The following is a 21033-nucleotide window of genomic DNA, read 5'->3' as shown; positions in this document are numbered from 1 at the left end:
AATTTATTATTATATATTGAAGGCAGCAATTGCAAAAACAGAGAAATCTATGAATAGAAAATTTTCTACAACCATAAATATATATGTATAAATATTAATTATCTTCTTTAGAGAAAGGAAACCGTAGATATTTTTATTTTATTTATGGAAGAAGATGTGGATAATTGAAAAGAGACCTCACATGAACCCTAATGAGGCCGCCTCCATTCAAACTTTACTCCTCTTCATAAACCTAAAAATACCTCCATTTCCAATTCCATTTCCAAATCCAAATCTCTCGCTCTCTTTCGGACATCCTCACGCTGATTGATTCCGTGGAATCAATCCCATCCTCTCTCTCTCTCTCTCTCTCTGCAACTTGTCAACTCGCTCAGCAATGTCGGCAACGTCCGGTCTCCAGAGAAATACGCTCTCCTTTCCTTCCTCTCATCCCACATTTAGGTGAAGTGTAAAAAGTAGAGAATGCCGGAGCTCCAATCCTCGGTTCTCTCTCTCTCTCGTCTTCTCTCCTGACGTCTCCTCATTTCATGGGCTCGCTTTCAATTTAGGAATTCTTACAGGTTTGATTCCGTCTTCGACCCCTTCCCCCTCCATTTGCTTGCATTTTGTTCCAACTTTTTTCTTGGTTTGCATTCTTGCCTTTTCACTTTCCTTCTGTTTGGTCCGAGAGAAAGTGGAGCAAATGTTAGCCTTTTTTCCAAGATATTATTCTCTGTTTGGTCCGTGAGAAATTGAATCAAATGCAGGTTTGAGTCCGAGAAAAAAAAAACTATAAATCTAAGAATTAAAGAAGGTTTTCGTTTTGAATCATTGCACTCCATTTTTTCACATCCCAAACGGCCTATGATACACTTTTTAGCTCGTTTGTTTTGGCAGATTAGGCGAGAGGATGAGTTAACATTAAAATAAAATACGGTTAGAATATATTTTTTTAATATTATTTTTTATTATTATTTGAAAAAATTAAATTGTTTATTTTATTTTATGTAAGAATTTAAAAAAATTATAATAATTATATGAGATTAGCGGAGTTTAAAAGTCGTGAAAATAAACTAGGCCTAAAGTTGTAATTTAATTTTAGAAAAATGCGTATTACTTTTATTTATGTTGCTGTTATTGGAAATTATTATATTTTACTACCGGTTACTTTGCCACGATAACGCTCATTCCGTAGAACAAAATTATAAAATTTAGTCAACGTTGCTAAATTGAAGACTTACCTGGTTTTCCGGAGGATTACGTGGAAATGTGTCCTTGTTTCCAGTTTTGGTTGTAGTTGGCAAATTAATAAATATGATAATATTCTCAGATTCTATTTTTCTCCACGATTCCTTTTCTGAGTAAGTACCTGACTGAGAGTTTTAGACCTCGAGAAATTTTTAACGGAATTCTCAAACCCACAAGATAACCTTTTCCTTTTTTGGGGACTTTTTGGGCAATTTTGTATTGTCGAAGGTAAATGTTATGATCTTAAAGGTTAAAGGTTTAACCAAATTAGTATCTAACAGTCCTACGGCTTTTGGATTAATGGTTGGGTCTTTTAATAATTGGTATTAGAGCATGGATTATGTCATGGGTTCAAGTCATGGAATGGGCGACCTATAGGATGGATTAAAATGCTTTGATATCATGTATGTGTATAGTGTTAAGTCATTGAATACTGATAGATGAGTGAAGCGGCCAAAAGGGAAAGGTCTACCACCGAGTCAGTGTCGATAGAGTAGGCCGCCGTGGATGTCGGATTCGGAAGCGTGGTTGAATGTTATGATTTTGAAGGTTAAAAGTTTAACCAAATTAGTATCCAATAGTTTTAGAACTTTTGGATCAATGGTTGAGTCTTTAACAATAAACTATTTTAGTCAGCGTTTTGTGCATGTAGCGTGTTTACGAGTATAAATGTAGTGTTTCATGTAGCGGACTAAGCAAATGAAATCGAATAACGTTGCTCTCTTTGTTGTTCTTATGCACTGTGATAATATGAAAGGCAGAGTATTTATGAAAATGAACGGGTCTTCCCTATTGAACGAGAATTTCAATGGCGTTTCTGATGAATGCTTGGATGACATCATCAAGTTCTTCGATTTCCCGTTGGAAGATGTGGAAGGAAATATGGGAGAAGATTGGAGTGCTAAATTAGAATGGCTTGATCCACCGTCAATGGATGTTTTGGCAGGTTTAGCACCTGGGTTTTCTGGTAAAAATTGCGTTGATGCTTCAAAATGTCCTGAAAGTCTATCTGCTCCGGTGAGTTTTTCCCAATACATATTATTTAATTATGTATTTTCAGCCTCCAGTATTGGCTTTTATAAGATATCCAATACTTTAGCTTTTGTTTTGATGTGGTAGTAGTACTAAAGTTACTCAAAAATTCCTTGCAGTAACTCAGTATAGGGAACTCAAGTTGTAATCTGTTGTTAAATACTATTGGTAAATGTGTAGCCTCCCCCGCCTTTTAAGTTCAGATTAAACTTTTTAAGTTGATTGCGCTGAAATATAATAGGAACTTTACAGTTGTAAACTGAAATGGAAGAACTCAAGCATGATTAATGTTAACTCTTTGCTTGTTGGTTGCTCAAAAAATGTCTCGTTTCCTCGTGTATACTTTCTGTGTACTCAGACTAATCCTTTTGAGTTCTTTTTAATAACTTATTTTCTTTAGTCATTTACAATAATAATAAAAAAAACCTTTGATCACTTACGGAAAAAATCCTTGTTTATTGGGACTTATTGATACGACTGTGGTTTGGGTGGGATACTGACGTGTAATACTGTACCTTCTTTTATAGACACTTGTTTTTGTTTTTTTGGTACACAAAGTCCTCTGGAGTTGTTTCTGTTGAAAATTGCAGTCATTATCCCCTTTGTGTACGTAGCCAATTGCTCAGTTTTACACTAGTTAAATATCAAACAGAATTAAAATTAAGGGGAACGAAGGTGAACTGTGTAAGTCCATTGTGCCAGAGCGTATGTGGATGTTGAGATTCCATTTTTTATGTACTTTTTGTCTTTTCTTTGTGTACCCATCCATATTTCATGCACTACAGTAATTTAAATAAAGTGGAGTTTAAATGGAAGATTGTTCTGCACATTTTTACTTGTTGGATGCAAAAATATGCATAATTTGATATGCCTCTAGTCAAATGATTGAACTGCATTTGGCCATTCAGATGGGGGCCTAGGTTTAGTCCTCCGTTAATAAATGGAAGATTAAAAGTCAATGCACCATTGTCATGTTTCTTGCAACTCAACCAACAATAAAGGTAAAAAAATTAGACGTTCAATGGGGACCACACCTTTTCTTTTCTGGTGAGTTTCAGTTCAACTGTCACTTCCTCTATGAGAAAGTGGTTGCGTTCATGGGTTTAAGACTCAGTTGTGTATGCCTAAGTTAAACCATTAAAAAAAGGTTCGCACTTGAAATGATTGTGGAAGAGTAAATACATATATGAAAAAATATTTATGACTCGTGTTTTGGAAGTTATACTAAATTAGTATTGATTTAATTTAGGAAAGAAAATAGGCAATGTAGTGTTCAAAGCAAGAGTATGTTGTAACTGTCCGGTTCTACATAGAACTGGTGCAAAATGGATATGGGAGATGCACAGAAGTGTACAGTTCCCTCACTAATGTGACTGACACTGACTGACGATTGAGGCTTTTTAGTTTATACCTAACAAAAGTAATTTTACCCAAGATTACTTGGACAATGATATCCTTTCAACTAGTTAACAACCAGTTTACAACCGAGACAATAAAATTATTTTGTAAAATTATAAGATATTTTTTATATCATTTTTTTGTTAATTTTTTTATTATCTAAGTTGTAAACAGGTTGTCATCAAGTGGGAAGGCTATCATTATTTTTGTTATGATGTTCCCAAGAGAAATTGTGAGACCGTTACGATGAACCAATTAAACAAGTGGACTTCAACAGTTTATCAGTTCTACATGCATTTAGAAGGGGTGTACAGTGCATAACCCGCTTCTTTGATATAACAGTTGGTTATGAATTTGCATTCATTTCCATTTAGTGTCGTATTGCTTCATACAGTTGATAAAACTGCTGATTACAAATCTCAATGTATGCCATCATATTCAATTTGCATGCATTTCTTAGACGGAACAAGATAGTAGTTTCCTTTTCTCGTATATATTTTGTTCTTAAGTTGATGTGGGGATTTTAAACATGCATTTGTTAATATAGCCTGTTTCTTGGCATATGTAACAATGTTATTCCTGTAATCTTATCTTTTGTTTGTTAATCTGGCCTTCAGCATGACGAAACTTCTCCAGTAAAGGAGCTGCCAGTCACTGCTGCAGTCACCTCCAGTGGAAGTGATCTGCACAAATCTTCTTCTAATGGCAAAGGTTTGCGTGTCTTCCAAACCTCCAGTCCCATTTCTGTTCTTGAAAGCAGCAGTTCTTGCTCAGTTGAAAATCCCACAACCATCGACCTAAAAATTATCATTCCCGTGAAGCGTGCTAGAAGCAAGCGTACATGCCGACCAAACTTCAATCTGGGATTCATGATTCCTCGTGTTTCCTCCGCTCCCAAAATATCCAATCCTCCAGCTGATTTTGAATCAGCTTCAGAAACCAATGTTACTGAGGCAGTATCAAATCATTGGAAAAGAAAAATGAGGAAGGAAAAGAACATGGCAGTGCTCTCAGGTGCCACAGAGACGAGGAGTTTTTCCTCGCAGGGACCAGGTTCTACTACTAGAAAATGCATGCACTGCGAGGTGACAAAGACCCCACAATGGCGGGAGGGGCCAATGGGACCGAAGACCCTTTGCAATGCATGTGGCGTTCGTTACAGGTCTGGACGCCTCTTTCCGGAGTACCGTCCCATGGCAAGTCCCACCTTCGTTGAGTCATTGCACTCTAACTCTCACAAGAAGGTGGTTGAGATGAGAAGCAAGGCTAGTACGGGGACAAGAATGGCAGAGATGGAAAATTGAATAGGAATTTGTTAGGTTATATTGGAAATGTAGAAAAACACTCCCTAGTTGGGAGCTATTTTGTTCTGTGTTTCACTTTAGCTGTTTTTATATTGTATTGGTTAATTTGTTTTCTGTACATTAATGGAATAAGAGGTAGGAGTTCCTGGATGGCATATGTTTTTGGATGGGGAAAAGATAAGACTGACAGAAACAATGAAATAGGGGTGGAGAACTGGAGGGCGTTCAGAGCAGGATTGGTGATAGTGATGATGCCGTTGTCGGCGCTGAACGCTTTCTCCATTGTTAAAGCCAGAAGGCCTACCTAAGGCCCGTTTCGATTGCAAGATGTTCTCCTTTCATGCCATATCATTTCAATATTCACATTATGCAAATACAAATATTTTTAATTTCAAATTTTTAACTTTTTTATCTAATCTAAAGCTGAAAAAAACGATTTGATTCAAGCCAATTTGAATCGGTAAAAAATAAAACTGATTTTAGTGAGTTTTTCGATTCGTTCTTTAAATTGCTTCAATCAATCGATTTAGACCGATTATAACTAATTTTAGACCGATTTGACCTGATCAATTATAACTAATTTTAGACTGATTTGACCCGATTCTAATTGATTCAAAACTGTCTTTATTTTCATATTTTTTAACAACTGAGTTTTTTTTTTTTTAAAAAATTTCTTGTACAAAAATATAATAGAACTAAACATATATTAAGTTTTTCATCATTCTATTAAATAAGAATTGTGAAGTTTAAAAGATAAAACATGTAGTTCTTTATTTTCTTTAGTTGAACGAAAAAATTAGGAGATAAATAAGTATTTTATATTAAATTTGGAATTGTGCGTAAAATACTATATTTGTCATGTGCTTATAACTTAATGATCTTTATCTTCTTTGTATCTGGGAAAAAAAATGTGATCAATGAGTTTAAATACATGATATAAAATGGTTGAATTGCATTATATATGATTTTTAATACTTTTTTTATCAACATTGAAATAACCTATTCAAAATTGTCATGAATCGCTCTATTCATTAAATCGGTTCTTACCTGATTTCAAACAGGATTCCGTTTTTTCAAGTCTTGATTTAATCATTGTCTAATCATTACAACTCTTTCAAATTTAAAAAAAAAAAACACAAAAAATAATTCAATTTTTTCAAATCTCAAAACAAAAATTATATTAAAAAATTATATTCTAATAATATTTTTTACTTTATAATTTTTTTATTTAATTTTTTTTCTTTTTTCTCAAAACTCCATAAAATATTTTAATTCAAACTATTTTACTATTATTTATAAATTATTTTATTATTATTTATAAATTTTAATATTATTTTATCACATCTCAACATCCAAACTAAATCCAAGTTAAAAATGAGTTCCTTTAAAGTTTAGTAACAAAAAGTAGGACCGACGGGGAGGCTTTCAGTAACGGGCTTTGCTCAGGACCATTGTTCGGACCTCCTTCAAAACCAAAACCAAGCCCAAAGACAAAGCAAAGGTCGACTGAGCATCCTCGTTTAGAAGTTGGGCAGAGAGACCAGACCAGGCTGTTCACGTGCTCTACAAGTAGTGTTATATTCATTCGGGCCGTGCTACTCCTTCCGAAGATTCGGTACCGAATAATGTAAATTTTTTTGTCATTTGCTTTCTTTTTCTTTTTTTTTTAAAAAAAAGATTTTTTAAATCATTTTAAATATTTTTAAAAATAAAACAAAATTTAAAAACTTATTAAAAAATTTATTAATTATTAAGTAAAAATAATAATAGAAAAATAATTTTAAAAAAATCGATACAAAACAGGTATACAAAAATTCGGTGGCTCTATCATTTCTCTATTCATTAAGAACTCCATCTTGCTGTGACCATTCTACCATTGCCCACTTCACTACTCCCTCCGCCAACCACTACTAGCTGTTCTGATCAATGCCCACCATTCTGCCTAGCTAGCACGCCTCAGACAGACACACACGTTCTCTCTCTTTAATTGAATAAATTTAATTAAATGGTCCCAATTTGTATTTTGTTTAAAAAAAAAAACAGAAATTATTTTCATTCATTGATATGTTATCAGCTAGTATTGTATCTGCACAAAGAATTATGCAAAGATTTTCACGACACCAGTGCAAAACTTTAAATGTGTCTATGGTGCTAATGTACTTCAATTTTGTGACATTCTTGATGATGCTACTGTTTTATGCAGTTACCGATTTGTATGGTTTCTAAGGTTTCAGGGTCTTCCGTTAGGAGACCATCCTTTCTGTTAGATCGGTCAAGAGATGGAACTTTTAGGAGATGAGATGAGATGAGATGAGATGAGATAAAAATTTTGTAAATAGTATTAAAATGGTTTGTTAATGATATTAAAATGATTTATGAATAGTAATAAGATAATTTGAACTATGATGGTGCTATAGTTAATGACAAATTCTACCATTTGTCCTCACAAGGCCATTTGGCCTTTTTTCATATTTATATCTTTAAAGATTTTTAAAAAATTTATAATATCATTTGAAAATACTTGTTTAATCACTAAATACAAAAAAGAAAAAAGAAAAAAAAATGAAAAAATGTCTCAGGACCATCTCTCAGTGGACCAAACATTTTTCTTTGAGTTAAATATTTATTGTTTTGGAAAAGAAAAATTCTATGCATCAGTCAATATTTATTTTTACAATCCACACCTATGTTTTTTTTCATAGGAAGTAGGGGTGGTTTTCATGGGGTGTGGGGTGATTTTCATATGTTGTGGAGTGTGAGATAGTGAATAGTGGTAGATAAGAATAATTTTTTTGAGAAATGAGAGAGAAAAAATTGAATAAATATATTATAAAATTAAAATATTGTTATAATATAATTTTTTAATATAAATTTTTAGGATTTGAAAAAGTTAAATTTTTTTTTTTGAAATTTTGAGAAAGTTATAATAATTAGTTTGAAAAAATTGTAATGATTATTTTGAAAGTATTTGTATTTAAATGATATTTAGAAAGGAAATGAAATAGGATGAGATAAGATGAGATTGAATGAAATGAGAATTGTTTCCAAATAATCCTGGACATCCAAAGTAATGCTACATACAGTCGTAAAATGCACAAGCGCCGCGTAATCGCTTTGAAAAATAGTGGAGTCCACTATTATTATTATTATTATTATTATTATTATTATTATTTTACGTGGGTCTCATAATTACTCATTTTTTTCAAAGAGATTACACAACGCTAACGTATTTCACGACTTTAAATATCATTTCTCCTAACATCCATCCACCCCCTTCGGGTAAGGGTAAAAACCGATTATTTTAGTTTGGTTTCGGTCCAAAACTGAAATCGAATTGAAGACTATTGTGTATGGATAAAATCGGTGATGCCGGTTTCGACATGATCTCAATCGGTCATTGGTGTCCTTTCGATGTCGTGAATGGTTCGAAACTCAGAAATGGAAGTACGAGTTGCGACCATGTGATGAGAGAAAGAGAGAGAGAAAGAGAGATGCGCAACAAATGGTGAAGATATATATATATATACATATATATATATGCCACTGCATGAGAGAGAGAGAATCGGGAAAGAAAAAGAAGGGAAGATGAGGTATTAAATCCTAAATTGAAACTACATTGTTTAGTATATTAAATCAAAAGACGTGGTCTCATTCTAATTTTTTTTTTCTAAAATATATATATATATAATTGGCCGGTTCATTAGATTGAACCTGGTTCAAACTAGAACCGAACCGGCTAATATTAGTTTCAACTTATTTCTACTCTCGGCCGACTGGTTCTCTGTCGATTTCAGTCTATTTTATACTCCGACAGCCGGTCTGCATTGGTCCCGACCGGTTTAAACAGGTTTTTTACACTCCTACCTTTGGGATTGCTAGGGGGTAAAATAATGCCACAGTAATTCACATTCACAATGTTGAGACTATCAATATAATAGAATATTTTCTAGAATTATTTGACATGCCCACGTAAAAATCCTCTTGCCAAAAGTTTACGTAAACTCAAAATTAATCAGAACTTTATTTTTGAATACCCTATTAAAAAACATATGGCTCTCTTAAACGGTCTTTCTTAAATTGTATTGACACAAGCGGTCAAAACATGAGGTAAAAAGAAGAGTAATGTTTGATATAATTTTAAGATGTGTAAGTATTCGCGTATTTTTTTTGAAAAAAAAAAGTGAAATTTATTATTAAAAAAATATTTTTTCATGTGAGTTCTAGATAACTTATTTAAAAAAGGAAAAGAAATGTATAACGTAAATACTGTAAATATCATTTCTCGAAAAAATAATCTTAAAACTTTTATCAGATATAATTACGCATTTCAATTACTAACTCTTAAATTTTAAAGGGGCCAAACTTCATATTAAATTCCAATATATCTTGAATTATTATTATTTAAAAAAAAAGAAAAAAAAAATCAAAACCAGGTGGCCGTGTCGCGTTAACGTGGCCCAGAAAACGCATCTTGCCTTTTGCTTTATGTTTTTTTAAATTGTTTGTCCTCCTTCAAGGCTTCACATGACGTCCATCAAACACGTACACGTGGTTTCAGATCTTGCCCACACGGAACGACTCAAACACAGCTCGACCCGTCCGTCAGAGATTTCCCGAGAACGCCTATCATCCCCTTGTGATGCTAACACGTGGAACCGGTCCGCCAGGTCACCCCTGGGTCAACCTGTACAACCACGAGCTGCCAGGTTGTCTCCAGCAGTCAAAAGAAATTCAAGGAAAAAAAAAAAAATGATGATGTGGCCTCGATTATTACGTATAGAGTAATAGAATAATGTTAAATATAATTTTAAAATGTATATATTTTTTTAATATGTATCTCGTATTTTTTTAAAACAAAAGAATTAAACAGTATTTGTATATTAAAAAATTGTAAATATCATTTATTTTCTGTATAAATCAAAACTAGAAGTTTTTAAATGATGATGCTATCCAAAGCTATGGATTGAATTTGTAGGTTAATAATAAATTAATAATGTGAGGCTTTTAAGGTTGGATTTGTTAATGGGTTGGCAAAGAAAATTACAGGCATCAAAGTTGGGAGTTAGGAGGAGCAATCATTGTGAAAAGAAAAAAAAAATTATGGAGGTTTTAAGAGTACTAACTTTATAGATACCCTTTGTCGATATATTGTCATCCATTATGGCAATGATTTAGACACTCCATCTAACATTTTCATTTCACTTTCGTAATATTATTGGGGGTATTAACTTTTTTTTAGGGTATCTAGTTGGATAAGCTACCTTGGAAACTCAACCTTAACACTTGGACTAACTAGCCAGCACAAAAGTTGTATTTAGGTAGTGAGGTATTCTGTAAATATTAATAATAAAATAATAAAAAAATATTACATAATAGTAAAAAGTAGCTGAAAAATAATAATAAAATAACGAATACTAGTGAGGTATTCTCAGAATGAGAATACTCGAGTATCCAAACTATGCCTAAGTTATTTATTTATTTATTAATTCATGTGATTTGATATTATATATATTATGTTAAAATTAAAAAAAAAATTGAAATAGAGTATCTACTCACGTCAATTTATGAGTTTTTTTAACATCTTAATCTTGACATTTTTCTTAATTTTGGCTGTTGGGGTTTCATTCAAATGTTTCCATGAGTTGTGTTGAAATAATAACAAAAGTAAACACACGTGTTGTGTCTGTTCCATAAGTAGCACCACCTAAGCATTAATGAATAATGGTATATGTGAAGTACAGAAAAAAGCCAAAGTGATTAAGGATTGAGTTTACATCCCAATTTCCCCAACTATACCTTTTAACCTACCACATAGTCTAATCTCTCAATGAAGTAAAATGCAACTGATGAGTCGGGAAGTTGTTTACTTCAACCCAACCCATTTCAAAGACACAGAGAAAGTACAAGTCCTTTTTAGGTTCAGAACAACATCTTTAAGGGTATGTAGGGATTGAAATTTTAAACACTAGTATTGATAAAGAAAAGGATTACAGACAATTTTTTTTTTATATATAAAAATTAATTTATAAATTAATTTAATTTCATGTAAAATTTGTGTACGACAACCGCGAACTGTCGGCCGTCGAAGTTGCTTTCATTTAAAAGAATCAATTCGGGAAGGACCACCTTTTTTAAAAAAAAAAAAAGACAACTCAACAAATCCACCCAATTGAGATCCCCCACCCTATGCGTGGGGTTCACTTTGGCCTGGCAATGGGACGGCAAGGGGGGACCCTAAATGAATGTGATGGAGATGTGCAGAGGGTTTAGGTTGGAGATAAGAATGGTCGAAAACCCACCTCAAATTAATATTCATTTTGGTCGCATTTATTATGATTGCAAATGTCGTGTCTAAACTGGGTCGATGTTGTTTGTCGGTTTTGGAAGTTGAATCTTTGCCAATCTTTCCTCTCAAGGAGTTAGGGGTTTTTCTTTGCTTGCTTGCGGTTTAAAAAAAGACATGCTTTGGAGGGTCCCTTTTAATTGATTCCCTTCTTTGTTCCGATGAAGTTTTATGTTTAAATATGTCCCATTTGGATGATGTTGTTTGTCGGGAGAGGAGTGATGTCGTTGTTTCACCTAAAGCTTTCAGCTGCTTCTTTATGGGACTTGCCCTGCATTCATTCAAGGCTAAGGGGCTCCTCTGTCCTCTCTTCTTGTTTCTTTGGTAGTTTTAATCACTTCTCCAAATCTCTCTCTAATTGTACTTTGCTTTTGTTAACAGATTAATGATTTAGAATTTGAGAGACCATGAGATTACGTTTTGGTTTCACTCCAAGTCTTGTAGTTGTAGATGAGAAATGGCACGCCTAAGGTATGTTAAAAGAAAAAAAAGAAGTTTATATATTGATGTGAGATAATATAATACGTTTGATCTGCTTTATATTAGTATAAAAGTAGTTGAAATTTATTGTATTTGAGTTATGACTAGTTTGAGTTGAGTTTACCTAAAAATTGGTTAATGCCGTCATGGTGATTTCGTAAGACTCACGTGAGATAAATGGTCGGCCAAGAATCACAGAATATCTCACTAGACATCTTGTTAGACCTTTTGATTTACTCCAAGTCTAGTAATTTAGAAATGTTACACTTAGGCCCCATTTGGATAGTAAAAGTGATTCATCTCATCATTACAATTTTTCTAAATTTTCATACAAAATATAATAAATAATTTAACACTTTTAAATCCCAAAACAATAATGATATTAAAAAAATAATATTATAACAATATTTTATTCAAATTTTAATTTTCAACTTAACTCAACTCACCATCCAAACGGCATCTTAAGAAAATTACTAAAAAAAGAACTTGTAAATAAATGTAGTTTCACGTTATATATCAAATCTACTTTATGTTAATACAAAAAACACAGTATGCTTCAATGACAAATTAGAATAAAAAGTTCGAATGGAATAAAAAGTTTAAGTTCGAATGGAATAAAAAGTTGTCTCACTAGAGTCAAGTGAGATGCACAGTTGATGGTTGCAAAGCAATCTCGCTATACATTTAAGTTAAGCAAGAGGTGAAATTTGAGTCTCACTAGAAGTGTGTGAGATATGATCCTGATCGAGCAAATTAATTCACTAAACGTGCATGAGACATCACAGTCGAGCGAACTTATTCAAGTTAGAGTTTAATCTTGGGTCAAGTCTAAATCAAGATATAAACATCTTTTGTGTGTAGAAAACATAGTTTCATAAATCACTATCTGTTGCATGAGAGGGAGAGAGTTTCTTGTATGACATTGAGAGCTTTAAAGTAAAACATTTTCAACTTTCAATGGACAAACATCACCGAAATGCTCTTTTGACCATTACATTCTTTAAGATTGTCAATGAATTGGTTCATTAGTAGTGCTAGAGTTGCAATAAATTGAATGAGATTTGTTCACTTTGGGAAGTTTTAGTAAAATCTCAAGCATGATTGGAAAAGTAGGGCTTAATAACTAAAGTGGATGGGGTCGAAGGATATGATAAACAATATTTTATTATTTTACACGCATTCATGAAGATAACGTAACAAATTAATGATTAACTGATCATATATATATGTTTAATTAAGAAGTTAAGTGACTTGAAAAATAGGAAGTTTAGCCCATAAGCTAAGATAAGCTAAGCTAAGCTAAGTAGGTTAAGGATTAGACATTAAGTGTTTAAATTTTGAGTTTTAATAAATTAATTACCTACTAATTGTTGCACCAATTAACCAAAATTATTATTATTAATTGGCCCTTTACAAGTCAAGTTTCCCTTTTGAATGAATAATAAATCTCAATTTTCATTTTTAAGGGCTTATAGAAGAGTTAAATATTTTGTCACAAGTATGGTGAGTATCTAGAACCATATGTATTGTTAACGGAAACTACAAGTCATTGAGATCAAATTCTTCAACACAAAGATGTGAAGTTTGGAAATGGAATCTAAAGACTTTGAGAAGTCACTTTGCATGGATGAGGTATTAATTTTAGGTGTTATGCATGAAATTATTTAAAAAATGTGTTATTGTTATTTATTTTTTTATGTCGAGAAACTTTTTCAAAACAAGGTCCTTCGGACCTACTCCTGCAGAGTAAATCTCGATCTCGTATACTGCATCATCGAAAGTTTTCCTATATAGAAATGATTAAATCGCTAATTTTTTACTAAGAGGTAGTGGCGGACCTATGAAGGGGAGGGGGGCACGACCCCCAAAAGTTTGAAAAAAATATATATATATATATATTAATTTTTTTAATTTAATATGATTATATTAATCTTATTTTGTATTGACCCCCTAAAATAAATTCTTAATTTTATCATTATTAGGAGGTATGACCTCAAATAATTGTTTGTATTTATAAAGTGTTGAACCTTAAATTTTGAAAAGAATGATATTTCAAAGATAAAGTGTCGTAAAAATGATAGGATTGAGAATGAGAAATGAGAACAACTCCGTATTTTTTTACAAAATGCAAGCTATGCACTGACTTACCAATAACATTTCCAGTCTTTGTGCAACAAAAAGTTAACTAAAAAAATTAATTAAAAATAAAATTGACTGACACATTAGCCTATAAAATCGCTTTTGTAAGATTTATGTGTAAACTAAGTAATTAACGTTGAGATAAAGACCAACATTGCGTCTTTAATAAATCGTCGCAACAATATTTGCTGGTTGTAAAATAATTGTAGAATGATTAAATAATATCTTGCTTTTAATATTAAATATAGGGTTAATTTCAAAAATCAATATTTCTGTTTTTCGGTTTTGTAATTGGAGACCTTCGTCGATATTCCATTAGAAAACTAATGGGAGGCCAAATGTTAGTGTTTGATAGATTGACATGTGGCATCACTATCCACGTCAACCAATTGAAAGTCGACATGTGACAACCGTCTCGTTAATTTTCTAACAAGAGATTGATAAAGATTTTGAATTATAAAAATATAAAAATGCATAAAAGTGTTATAATAAAACAGAGATCTCACAGTAAAAATATAAAAATGTATTTAAATAATACGTTAAATTTATGTTATAATAAAATAATTTTATAATATAATATATTATATCAAATTATAATACGTTAAATTTATGTTATAATAAAATAATTTTATAATATAATATATTATATCAAATTACGTGATTTTATAAATTTATTTACGTAGCTCTTAGTTAAATAGTTTATCATTTAGATATGAATTTTGCAAAAGTTAAAAACTGAAGTATCAAATTGTAAAATTATATATTGATTTTACAATTAACTCCAAAATATACGATATTTTTATCCTTTGCAAACAAATATCCTCGAAATGAACAAAATCGTGATATTTTCATGGAATCGCGACATGATAACGAGGTTTAATTTCTACGACAGCAATGAATTAAGGTTTCCAAAATTTAATTATTATTTGATTGAATTAAGATTTCGTTTCTGTTCCACGAGAGAGACTGATTTTTTGAGATCCGAAATGGATAGTAGATAAGAACAAAATTCCCGGTTAGAGAGAGAGGGATCCTGATCTTTTTAAGCACTTTCGATCGGAGAGATATAAAATCTGTCGTTCCGTATTGTATGGTGGCTGCTACAAATACTATCGATGACATTAATGCATTCATGTCTCTTTTCAGTGCATGAAGTTACTGAATCATTGCCCGGAGATTTTGAATGAAAAAACAAGAACAGAAAGAAATTAAAAGCTGACTCAAATTTCTGCAAAATTTGTTGTTATTCACTGTTTTCGGCGAACTGTGAAAAAAGGTTTACCGCAAGTTGTTCCCAAAGTTCTTCGTTTCCTGGCGAGTCGTCTGATGTTTTCCTTTTGGGTTCCCAAAGAAACTGTGTCTGCACTCTGAGGTTTCGCCGTGAAACTGCTCGGAAACGGAGGAATGGTCTTAGGCGTCCGCCTCAAGACAATTTGTGCAAAGCTCAATCCGTAAAAATTCCCCGGCTTCCAAAAAAAATAAATAAAAGAAGACTGTATTTTGGAGAGGAAGTTAACATCCCTTTTTATCCTAGTTTTTCGAGGGGCTTCAGAAACTGCAAAGGTTTCGTTTTCAGAACTTCTTTTTTCCTTTCGCAGCTCCTTGAAGAGTCTCCGGCCGCATATCTTTGATTTTAATGCTTCAGAAGGAGAGGTAAGAAGGGGTGTCTCCTATCTAGTAGCCCTCAGTCTATTATGTGAATTTAAAGAAGTGGCTCACTGTATTCACCTATTCTGCATGTTTAACTTGTTTTGCATCTTTCTTTTTGTTCTGTTTATGGTTGCTCACAGCGTTTACAGAGATAGCCTGAAGTGAGGTTTCTTCCAGCGCTGTGAAGTAGAAGCCTTGAGACTTTTGAAAATAAAAGGGATTTGCAGACCACTGTTTGATCGCTCATTTTCATATTCCGAAAAGTGGCATTCCAACAATGGAGGCAGAGAAATGCTTGGATCCTCAACTATGGCACGCCTGTGCCGGAGGCATGGTCCAGATGCCTCCGGTTAACTCCAAGGTCTTCTACTTCCCTCAGGGCCACGCTGAGCACGCCCAGGCCCGCGTCGGTTTCGACTCCTTGCCCAGAACCCCTGCTCTCATTCCTTGCCGAGTTAGGGCCATTAAGTTCTTAGCTGACCCTGAAACCGACGAGGTTTTCGCCAAGATCAGATTGGCTCCAACGGGAAACACTGAGCTTGATTTTGGTGATGATCGGCTTTTGGGGGCCAATGGGTCCGAGAATCCAGAGAAACCCGCTTCCTTCGCCAAGACATTAACCCAATCCGACGCCAACAATGGTGGCGGTTTCTCGGTTCCGAGGTACTGTGCCGAGACAATCTTCCCGCGGTTGGATTACAAGGCGGATCCACCAGTCCAGACCGTGATTGCCAAGGATTTGCACGGAGAGGTCTGGAAATTTAGGCATATTTACAGGGGGACGCCGCGCCGGCATTTGTTGACGACTGGGTGGAGCACCTTCGTAAACCACAAGAAGCTGGTTGCAGGGGATTCCATTGTTTTCCTAAGAGCTGAAAACGGTGACCTCTGTGTCGGTATTCGACGATCCAAGAGGGGAAATGGCGGTGCACCAGAGTCCCTATCGGGGTGGAACCCCGGTCCCGGTCATTCTGATTCGCCATACGGTGGGTTTTCGGTGCTTTTGAGGGAGGAGGAAAACAAAGTAGTGCGAAATGGTTGTGGGAATTCAAGCCCTGGTGGCAATATGAGAGGAAAGGGAAGGGTGAGGCCTGAATCGGTTGCTGAAGCTGTGGCTCTTGCTGCTGGTGGGCAGCCATTTGAGGTTGTTTATTATCCCAGGGCAGGCACGCCAGAGTTTTGCGTTAAGGCCTCGGCTCTGAAGGCCGCGATGAGCATTCATTGGTGCTCTGGGATGAGGTTTAAGATGGCATTTGAAACAGAGGATTCTTCCCGGATAAGCTGGTTTATGGGAACCGTAGCTTCTGTTCAGGTTGCTGACCCCCTCCGTTGGCCTAACTCCCCGTGGCGGCTTCTTCAGGTGTTGTATTCATCTGCTATTTTTATAGCTTTGTGCAAGAGTTTGGAATATGTTAGTTGCTGAATATATGTTTTTTAAGAAATATGTTAGATTTACTGTGTTCATTTAATACTCAATTTCCTATCAAATTTGCTGGTAGGGTTGAATGCAATTTATCTGATGGCTTATCTTAGCTACTTTATTACTTGGCTTGCATCAGTGTGTTACTCTAGAATCTGAGGCATCCTGATATTTTGGTCCGGTTTGTAGATACGTTTTATTGCTGAAACATAATTACATACTCTTGAGCTGATAAGATCATAAGAGTCCATCTTAGCTTTGTGGCCACTCCTTTGCAGCGCATATATTTTGCCTGCCTAACAGAAGCCATGTATTCTCTTCTCTAATTCTAGTGTAAAGATTACACAAACTATTTGTGATACTTCAGACCTAGTAAAAAATTGGAATACATACACCCGTACAAGTATTAGACCCGAAATTTAACATAGAGCTACGCACTTTATGATACTGGTTTAAGCATTTGCAATTTACGATATTTAAGTTTTCATACATATACCACACACACACACTTAAGATATCTTGAATTGGTAAAAATATTCTGATACCTTCCTTTCGGTGAGGGTTTGATACCCGAGCAAAGATTTTTGCCAAACTTGTACATGTGGTGCACATGGAGGGATTCCAATCATTTATCTTTTGATTCCCATCTATGCGGTGACTGTTGGGATCAAAATCAGTGGTCTTAGGAAACCCCTTGTTTCCGAACTCTGATTTTGAAATGTAGTAGTTAGAGTTTTTCTTTTTTTGGGTGGCATAAGTTAAAGAATATCAAATCGCAGTTTTTGGGAACACATAATGTACTTTTACACACCATGGTATTAAACATGTCATACAAAGCCTAACCTGGGTTTATGTTGCTTCAAGCATCACTTTCTGCTTAGTTCCATTTGCAAACAACATTTCAGGTGACATGGGATGAGCCAGATTTGCTCAATAACGTGAAGCGTGTAAGCCCATGGTTGGTTGAACTGGTATCAAACTTGCCCACCACTCACCTCTTGCCCTGCTTACCACCAAGAAAAAAGTTGCGCCTCCCACAACACCCAGACTTTCCACTTGATGGCCAATTTCCGATGCGGTCAATTTCAGGCAACCCCCTTGGGCCCAGCAGCCCCTTTTGTTGTCCATCTGATAACACTCCTGCAGGCATACAGGGAGCCAGGCATGCTCAATTTGGAATATCTTTATCAGATCTCCACTTTAAAAACAAACTGCAGTTAGAGCTGTTTCCGTCCAATTTCCAGCGGTTCAAAATACATTCAAGAACTTGTAATGGCATTGTCACAGGTGACGCAAACAGCAACGAAAACTTATCTTGCTTGCTAACCATAGGAAATTCCAGCCAGAATTTGGAGAAATCAGATAATGTGAAGAGACACCAGTTTTTACTCTTTGGTCAACCAATAGTCACGGAGCAGCAGATTTCTCAAAGCAGTTCTAGTGATGCAGTCTCACAAGTTCTTAGCAGGAAAAATACATCAGATGGAAATCAAGAAAACGTAAAGTTACTTTCTGATGGTTCAGGATCCACACTTGACCAGAAGGTTTCGCTGGAAAAATCATCAAGTGCTGGGTTTTCATGGAACCAGGGTTTCCAAACCACTGAACTTGGGTTGGACACTGGTCTCTGCAAGGTATTCATGGAGTCGGAGGATGTGGGACGCACACTTGACCTCTCGGTTCTTGATTCTTATGAAGAGCTGTACAGGAGGCTATCCAAGATGTTTGGAATAGAAAGATCAGACATGCTAAGCCCTGTGCTCTATCGAGATGCAACTGGTGCTGTAAAGCAAACTGGAGAAGAACCGTTTAGGTAAGTTTTTCCCTCAATTTTCTCTTGTTTGCATATGTATAGCTTTGCCATTGTGAAATCTTAGACATCTTAATATGTATTTTTTAGTGCAGTTCCGTTTGTTAGTATATAATTGTTGGATCCCCTTTTTCCCTCTGGTGGAATTGCAGTGATTTTATGAAAACAGCAAAAAGACTGACAATTCTGAAAGATTCAGGCAGCAACAATATTCAAAGGTAAGTGAGTAGTTATGATGTCTCGTTCTTTATTCCCCATCCGTGCCTTGTCAGTTTAGGGGAAGTCTTTTAGAGCATCGATCTATTATATAACTTTCAAAGCAGAAGCGCCTTTGCTATTGTTAAGTCACGTTATCAAATCTTACATTGGATAACTATGAATTTGGTCATTTCAGTTTAAATAATTTTGAAAGATCATGTCAATAAGCATTAAACAATTTCAAAGAACAGTGTGTAATCCTCCATAGCATAAATAATTAGCTGAAAAAATTCCTTTTGTTTCTACAAGTCATCTTCAAGTTGCTGTAGCCTGTTTGAATGTTTTTCTCTTAGGACATGGATTACATGGATGAGGAATGCTGAAAATGGATTGGATGCATCAAACAAGACAGGTCCCTTGAGCATATTTGCATAACAGTGTGGAGTTTTGAGACTTGGATGTTGAAAGTGAATAAATCTTTGGAGGCTGCTTATTTTTTTACTAAATGTAGTTAGGAAAAACATGAAATGAAACCCTTTATCTTGTTTTATGGTGATGTTGTGGTAAATATCCATTCGTTTGCGAGATATAATGCTTAACATTATGGTGAATTTGTCTTGTATGTATATGCCTTGAATCCATCTCTGAAATGATTTTTTTTTACCCAGTCATTATATATTGGCATTCCCTCTCTTGAGCTTTTATACCAAATTCTCCCATTAAACTGGTTTTGGGAGAGAATTCAGAGTGGATGGTCATTTCGAGTCAATTCTCTAAAGATTATGACTTGAAAAAAGGGTTTGATTTTAGATTGAATTGGTCAAAAACTGAATTGATTTGAGTGCCTTTTTTGAATTGTTTATATTCCCTTTTTGAATTGTGCTTGAGCAATGAGTTCTTCTTGTAAGAAAATATGATAAACTAAACGTATCTTAATTTTTTTCCTTTTGGACTGTAAGAAAGGTAGAAAAATTGAAAGATAAAATATAGAGTTCTTTATTTGAGAAAATCTATATTTTATCTTTCAATTTTAGTTGATGTAAGGTGTAAAGAATATGCACTCTTTTCACCTTACATCAACTATTTATTGCAATGTAAAATATACCAAAGCACATAGGATTACAATTTTTATATAAATACTATATAACTAAATTTAGATTTTTAAAAAATATGGGTGGATGGTGTCCATCCTCGGTGCTGAAATTATAATCTAGTGTAGTTTAGCTCATGATAAAATATTTAGAATTATGACATGGTGGCTTGTGATTGGGTCATACACTAGATCCTGACGGCAGCTGCCCCTCTTTAATTTGTGATTATGCACATAATGATATTTATCTTATTCGCAAACCAAAGTATTTGAGTTGAAAGAAAAAAAGATGACAATCTGAGGCCAAATTCATGACTTGCAATCTTTACTGAACGAAGTCAATGAATTTATATTTTAAACTCTTTTATATAGATATTTTTAAATACTTAAATTACATTATATCTATATATATATATATATATATCTATATATATTTGTAATACTTTTTCATAACACTAATATACTCATTTTGAGAGTAGTATTTGATTTCTCATTTTATGGCCATCAGAGTGACAGTCCCACCGCCAAATTCTCCATTCATTGATCTTTAACATAATAGAGAGACATTCAAAACAAAGAACAAAACTCGGGATCCCAAACTCGGGAGCTTCTGATGGCCTTAACACTTCTGAGGGCACGATTTATGGAATCTATCGCGGTAACGCTTCCGAGTCTTTAAATCGCCCGTGATTATTTACTCGCCTGGCCGGCGGGCCTAGGCCCAACAGTTGTGTTACTACACATAATGCCTCAAGCATGGCTCTTATCGACTCCTTGGACTCTCTTGTTCTAGATTTGCCTCCGTGTCCCATAACCATCAACACGTTAGGCTCAAGGGTAATGATACTCTTACTACTCGTTGTTAACAGACATGTCTTAGCTAACCCCTCCAAGGAAAGATAATCATATCAGCAAGCCATATATGGAAGGTCAATATCTAAT

The 21033-nt window shown here is 34.4% G+C and overlaps 2 protein-coding genes across 3 annotated transcripts; both read left to right on the top strand.

Moving 5' to 3' along the window:
* Positions 1-141: 141 nt before the first annotated feature.
* On the top strand, positions 142-5111 carry LOC121238876 (GATA transcription factor 11-like). Of its 2 annotated transcripts, none has more exons than XM_041135946.1 (3): positions 142-560; positions 1985-2244; positions 4275-5111. In XM_041135946.1, the coding sequence occupies exons 2-3, from the start codon at positions 1996-1998 to the stop codon at positions 4959-4961; spliced, it is 936 nt and encodes a 311-aa protein (XP_040991880.1). In that variant the 5' UTR covers positions 142-560; positions 1985-1995; the 3' UTR covers positions 4962-5111. The 2 variants fall into 2 exon arrangements, with proteins under 2 accessions (XP_040991880.1, XP_040991879.1); XM_041135945.1 differs by having other exon boundaries at positions 158-560; positions 1989-2244.
* Positions 5112-14934: 9823 nt separating this feature from the next.
* On the top strand, positions 14935-19675 carry LOC121238873 (auxin response factor 18-like). The gene is made up of 5 exons (XM_041135941.1): positions 14935-15576; positions 15714-16933; positions 17899-18806; positions 18956-19021; positions 19355-19675. The coding sequence occupies exons 2-5, from the start codon at positions 15851-15853 to the stop codon at positions 19434-19436; spliced, it is 2139 nt and encodes a 712-aa protein (XP_040991875.1). The 5' UTR covers positions 14935-15576; positions 15714-15850; the 3' UTR covers positions 19437-19675.
* Positions 19676-21033: the final 1358 nt, after the last annotated feature.

The sequence above is a fragment of the Juglans microcarpa x Juglans regia genome, chromosome 7D (genome assembly GCF_004785595.1).
Source record: "Juglans microcarpa x Juglans regia isolate MS1-56 chromosome 7D, Jm3101_v1.0, whole genome shotgun sequence".
Classification (NCBI taxonomy): domain Eukaryota; kingdom Viridiplantae; phylum Streptophyta; class Magnoliopsida; order Fagales; family Juglandaceae; genus Juglans; species Juglans microcarpa x Juglans regia.
The sequence above is the reverse complement of the archived record's forward strand: the minus strand, read 5'-3'. Positions and strand labels throughout refer to the sequence as shown.